General features: G+C 41.3%; 1 protein-coding gene across 1 annotated transcript; it reads right to left on the bottom strand.

Moving 5' to 3' along the window:
* Window positions 1–1,367: 1,367 nt before the first annotated feature.
* LOC132547368 (uncharacterized) lies at window positions 1,368–2,311 on the bottom strand. The gene is made up of 2 exons (XM_060211128.1): window positions 2,259–2,311; window positions 1,368–1,992 (listed from the first exon to the last, which is right to left on the bottom strand). The coding sequence occupies exons 1-2, from the start codon at window positions 2,309–2,311 to the stop codon at window positions 1,368–1,370; spliced, it is 678 nt and encodes a 225-aa protein (XP_060067111.1).
* Between the last annotated feature and the right edge of the window lie 3,689 nt (window positions 2,312–6,000).

The following is a 6,000-nucleotide window of genomic DNA, read 5'->3' as shown; positions in this document are numbered from 1 at the left end:
TTGGTGGTGCTAAGGCAGAAGACCGATCAACATTGCCACTTTCTGAACGCGTCAGTCTAATAAAACGTCCTACATCCTATATGGACTCGGTAAAATGCCGACAACTGTCTAACCAGTCAAGTGAGACCCTTAAATAAACGATCAACCATAGCTATTTACGAAGACTATCTAACCAGGTTAGTCAAGGAAGACAGTTTAAACGGAGGTGTCTAGAAAAAGGATAACTCTTATCTACGAAGACTATCTAACCAGGTTAGTCAAGGAAGACAGTTTAAACGGAGGTGTCTAGAAAAAGGATAACTCTTATCTACGAAGACTGTCTGACCAGTGAAGTGAGACGGTTTAAACGGTGGTGTCTAAAGAAAGGGTAAATCATAGTTGTCTACGGAAATTGTATGACCAGTCAAGTGAGACGGTTTAAACGGAGGTGTCTATAGAAAGGATAATTATATTTGTCTACGGAGACTGTCTGACCAGTCAAGTGAGACGGTTTAAACGGAGGTGTCTATAGAAAGGATAAATCCTAGTTGTCTACGGAGACTCTCTGACCAGGGGTGCCGAGTCCCTTGAGAGCACCTCAAGACCTTCCACCCATTCATGAAAATCATTTGATTCTACCTTATCTGAAAACTGAGTTATTTTTAATTGTAATCAATTTGGCCCCTTTTTACCCTACCTTCAGTCCTGGGGGTGAGCCTTGGGATAGCCTAATCAGGGATGTAGGGGGTGACGGAATAGCTGAAATCTTGGAAGACGGTATAGCTGAAGTCTTTGGAGACGGTTTAACTGAAGTCCTGGGGTATTGTATACCTAGATATGTCTATATAGACGGCCTAACCAAGAGTCTGTAGAAATGGTATTTAACCAGGAGTCCAACTGGAGGTGTCTATGAAAAACATATGACTGGAGATATATGTGGAGATAATTAAACCAGAAATGCATTCGGAGAAGATAGAGCTGTGGTCTTGGATGATGATCAAATTGGACGTGTCTGTGGGACGGTGGAGCTGACGTATTGGGTGGGTGACGGTCCAACTGGACGTGTCTGTGGGACGGTGGAGCTGATGTATAAGGTGACGGTCCAACTGGACGTGTCTGTGGGACGGTGAAGCTGATGTATAAGGTGACAGTCCAATTGGACGTGTCTGTGGGACGGTGGAGCTGGTGTATTGGTTGACGGTCCAACTGAACGTGTCTGTGGGACGGTGGAGCTGATGTATAAGGTGACAGTCCAACTGGACGTGTCTGTGGGACGGTGCAGCTGACGTATAAGGTGACGGTCCAATTGGACGTGTCTGTGGGACGGTGGAGCTGATGTATAAGGTGACAGTCCAACTGGACGTGTCTGTGGGACGGTGGAGCTGATGTTAAAGGTGACGGTCCAACTGGACGTGTCTGTGGGACGGAAGAGCTGACGTCTTGGGTGGTTGACAGTCCAACTGGACGTGTCTGTTGGACGGTGGAGCTGATTTATAAGGTGACGGTCCAGCTGGACGTGTCTGTAGGACGGTGGAGCTTATGTATTGGTTGACGGACTGGATGTGTCTGTGGGACGGTGGAGCTGATGTATTGGTTGACGATCCAACTGGACGTGACTGTGGGACGGTGGAGCTGATGTATAAGGTGTCAGTCCAACTGAACGTGTCTGTGGGACGGTGGAGCTGATGTACAAGGTGACAGTCCAACTGGACGTGTCTGTGGGACGGTGGAGCTGACGTATAAGGTGACGGTCCAACTGGACGTGTCTGTGGGACGGTGGAGCTGATGTTAAAGGTGACGGTCCAACTGGACGTGTCTGTGGGACGGAAGAGCTGACGTCTTGGGTGGTTGACAGTCCAACTGGACGTGTCTGTTGGACGGTGGAGCTGATGTATAAGGTGACGGTTCAGCTGGACGTGTCTGTGGAACGGTGGAGCTGATGTATTGGGTGGGTGACAGTCCAACTGGACGTGTCTGTGGGCATTGGAGCTGATGTATAAGGTGACGGTCCAACTGGACGTATAGGTAAAGACAGTCTAACTCGTGTTATCTGTGGAAACACTCAAACCTGAGGTTTCTGTGTGATGGTAGAGTTGAAATCATGACCGACAGACAGTCTTAAACGATAGTCTAACCAAAAGTCTGAGACAGATGGTCTCAGCAGAATTGTTAAAAAAACCCTCTCCAACAGGATCTCGATGTCAAGGCAGAAGTATCTAAGGTACCAGACCAATCCGAAGTGCCTGACCTGTACAAACAAAAGCAGGTTGGAAGGTTACATACGATGGTACTGACTGATGTGGGCAGGCACGATCTTATTAGTACTGATCATGCTAATGGGCCATCAGATAATTCCTATCAGGGGCATCTGACATGTTGTTCGGGCCAGTACTGGACGAATTATCGTGTCAGTGTTGTACTTCCAATGGAATGACATGGGATAGTGTAGAGGAGAGAAGGATAACGAAGGAGAAGGAGGGAAGAAGGTGGGGGGTTAACGACGTCGACGAAAGGAAGTGGCGATAGGGCGATACACTTCAAAATATTAATCTACAAAGCGATAAGGAGATATACCAGATACTGAATTGATAATTTTCCCTAAAGAATTTACTTGTAAATATATGTATTTGGTAGATCAATGACCGCTTAGTCCGGTCGAAATTTCGCCTCCACCTGATTTTCTACCATTAATACATTAAATGTATATAACTTGTCGAGGAAAATCACATGTACTTTGTTAATTGGGTCAGAGGATAGAAATGCCACACACTGATTCAGGCCAACTCATTCTCTAACACACAGATTTAGCCTTTTCAGTAATTAGAAAAGTAATTCACTACACACTGATCCACTTCCTGTGAAAATCACTTCTTCCGAATGCTTGGTTTAATCAGCGGTTCCTCCTGATTAATGAACAGCCCAGACAATCGGTATTGTTACAAAATAACAGTTGTGTCATTGATTCATCACAGAAGGATTTTTTTATCATCATCATTATCTGTAATTCCATTTGCAGATATAGGAAGTATGAGTGTTCGTGAACTTCCAGGTATAAAAAAGTTTTTAATTTAGAATATCGTTCTCAAAACAAAATTAATATATATATATGTATATAATTAACCTGCTCGTTCACAGCCCATGTTGTTTGTCTTTAATATGAATAATTTTATAACAGAAAATGATGAATGGATCTCCGTTCATCCGAACATTTATAAGTTTATAAGTTCCGAATCCTGATCTGTTGTTGTATTCCGGATAATGTGTCCAGTTTCAACCTCTTTTGTCTATATATTTCAGTCGATATGTAAAGTAGAACCACGTTATACGTTAGTCTAGGTATTTGATCTAAATGCACTTAAAGCCGTTTTAATCTGGTGAACGTGTACAGCAGAACTTCTATAGTCAGGATATTTTGGTCTAGGTGTATAAACAGTAGTGCCAATTTAGTCTGGATATTTTGGCCTAAGTGTACAGTAGAACTTCTTTAGTCAGGATAGTTTGGCCTAAGTGTACAGTATAACCTTATTAGTCTGGATATTTTGGCCTAATTATACAGTAGAACTTCTTCAGTCAGGATATTTTGGCCTAAGTGTACAGTAGAACTTCAGTCAGGATATTTTGGCCTAAGTATACAGTAGAACTTCTTCAGTCAGGATATTTTGGCCTAAGTGTACAGTAGAACTTCTTCAGTCTGGATATTTTGGCCTAAGTATACAGTAGAACTTCTTCAGTCAGGATATTTTGGCCTAAGTATACAGTAGAACTTCTTCAGTCTGGATATTTTGGCCTAAGTGTACAGTTGAACCTCTTTAGTCTGGATATTTTGGCCTAAGTGTACAGTTGAACCTCTTTAGTCTGGATATTTTGGCCTAAGTGTACAGTTGAACCTCTTTAGTCTGGATATTTTGGCCTAAGTGTACAGAAGAACCTCTTCAGTCAGGATATTTTGGCCTAAGTGTACAGTTGAACCTCTTTAGTCTGGATATTTTGGCCTAAGTGTACAGTTGAACCTCTTTAGTCTGGATATTTTGGCCTAAGTGTACAGTTGAACCTCTTCAGTCAGGATATTTTGGCCTAAGTGTACAATAGAACTTTATTAGTCAATGTATTTTTGGCCTAAGTGTTCAGTAGAACGTCTTTAGTCAGGGTATTTTGGCCTAAGTGTACAATAGAACTTTATTAGTCAATGTATTTTTGGCCTAAGTGTACAGTAGAACTTCTTTAGTCAGGATATTTTGGCCTAAGTGTACAGTAGAACCTCTTTAGACTGGATATTTTGGCCTATGTGTACAGTAGAACCTCTTTAGACTGGATATTTTGGCCTAAGTGTACAGTAGAACTTCTTTAGTCTGGATATTTTGGCCTATGTGTACAGTAGAACCCCTTTAGTCTGGATATTTTGGCCTATGTGTACAGTATAACCTCTTTAGACTGGATATTTTGGCCTAAATGTACAGTAGAACCTCTTTAGACTGGATATTTTGGCCTATGTGTACAGTAGAACCTCTTTAGACTGGATATTTTGGCCTAAGTGTACAGTAGAACTTCTTTAGTCTGGATATTTTGGCCTATGTGTACAGTAGAACCCCTTTAGTCTGGATATTTTGGCCTATGTGTACAGTAGAACCCCTTTAGACTGGATATTTTGGCCTATGTGTACAGTAGAACCCCTTTAGACTGGATATTTTGGCCTATGTGTACAGTAGAACCCCTTTAGACTGGATATTTTGGCCTATGTGTACAGTAGAACCCCTTTAGACTGGATATTTTGGCCTATGTGTACAGTAGAACCTCTTTAGACTGGATATTTTGGCCTATGTGTACAGTAGAACCCCTTTAGACTGGATATTTTGGCCTATGTGTACAGTAGAACCCCTTTAGACTGGATATTTTGGCCTATGTGTACAGTAGAACCCCTTTAGACTGGATATTTTGGCCTATGTGTACAGTAGAACCCCTTTAGTCTGGATATTTTGGCCTATGTGTACAGTATAACCTCTTTAGACTGGATATTTTGGCCTATGTGGGCCTATGTGTACATTATAACCTCTTTAGACTGGATATTTTGGCCTATGTGTACAGTAGAACCCCTTTAGACTGGATATTTTGGCCTATGTGTACAGTAGAACCCCTTTAGACTGGATATTTTGGCCTATGTGTACAGTAGAACCCCTTTAGACTGGATATTTTGGCCTATGTGTACAGTATAACCTCTTTAGACTGGATATTTTGGCCTAAATGTACAGTAGAACGTCTTTAGTCAGGGTATTTTGGCCTAAGTGTACAGTAGAACGTCTTTAGTCAGGGTATTTTGGCCTAAGTGTACAATAGAACTTTATTAGTCAATGTATTTTTGGCCTAAGTGTACAGTAGAACTTCTTTAGTCAGGATATTTTGGCCTAAGTGTACAGTAGAACCTCTTTAGACTGGATATTTTGGCCTATGTGTACAGTAGAACCTCTTTAGACTGGATATTTTGGCCTAAGTGTACAATAGAACCTGATTAGTCTGGATATCTCTGTGTGATATTTATATACTGTAACATTGAATGTTTAGATATCTATCAGTCTGTTCGCATGTACTATGTGACGGTCAAGATCTAACATACTTTCAATCTATTACTTCCTATGTATTATATGGGTACAACATGAATATTCATTGCATAATTTTGTCCCGAAAGTATAACCCAAGTTTTTCTTCTATTAAAAGAAATTTTGCTCCAATTTCACCAAGAAGCACCTCAAGACCCTTCCATCCATGAAAATAATTTGATTCTACCTTATCTGAATATGGAGTTGTTTTTTTTTTAATTGTAGTCAATTTGGCCCCATTTTATCCTATCTTCAGTCCTGGGGCTCAGCCAGTGAGGTTTTTAGGAAATTTGACTCCCGTAACATTGAATATCAGTCAAGGTCATTCCTTTTCACAAACTTTGTGGGGCTTCTCCCAGAATCCTTTCACCAAAATATCATGATTTCAAGCATTTTGCTTACAGAAAGGAATTGGTTGAAATTGTTATCA

This window comes from Ylistrum balloti, unplaced genomic scaffold, assembly GCF_031769215.1.
Source record: "Ylistrum balloti isolate Yb309-2 unplaced genomic scaffold, AGI_CSIRO_Ybal_v1 Utg369950, whole genome shotgun sequence".
Lineage (NCBI taxonomy): Eukaryota > Metazoa > Mollusca > Bivalvia > Pectinida > Pectinidae > Ylistrum > Ylistrum balloti.
This window is presented reverse-complemented; position numbering and strand designations above follow the sequence as displayed.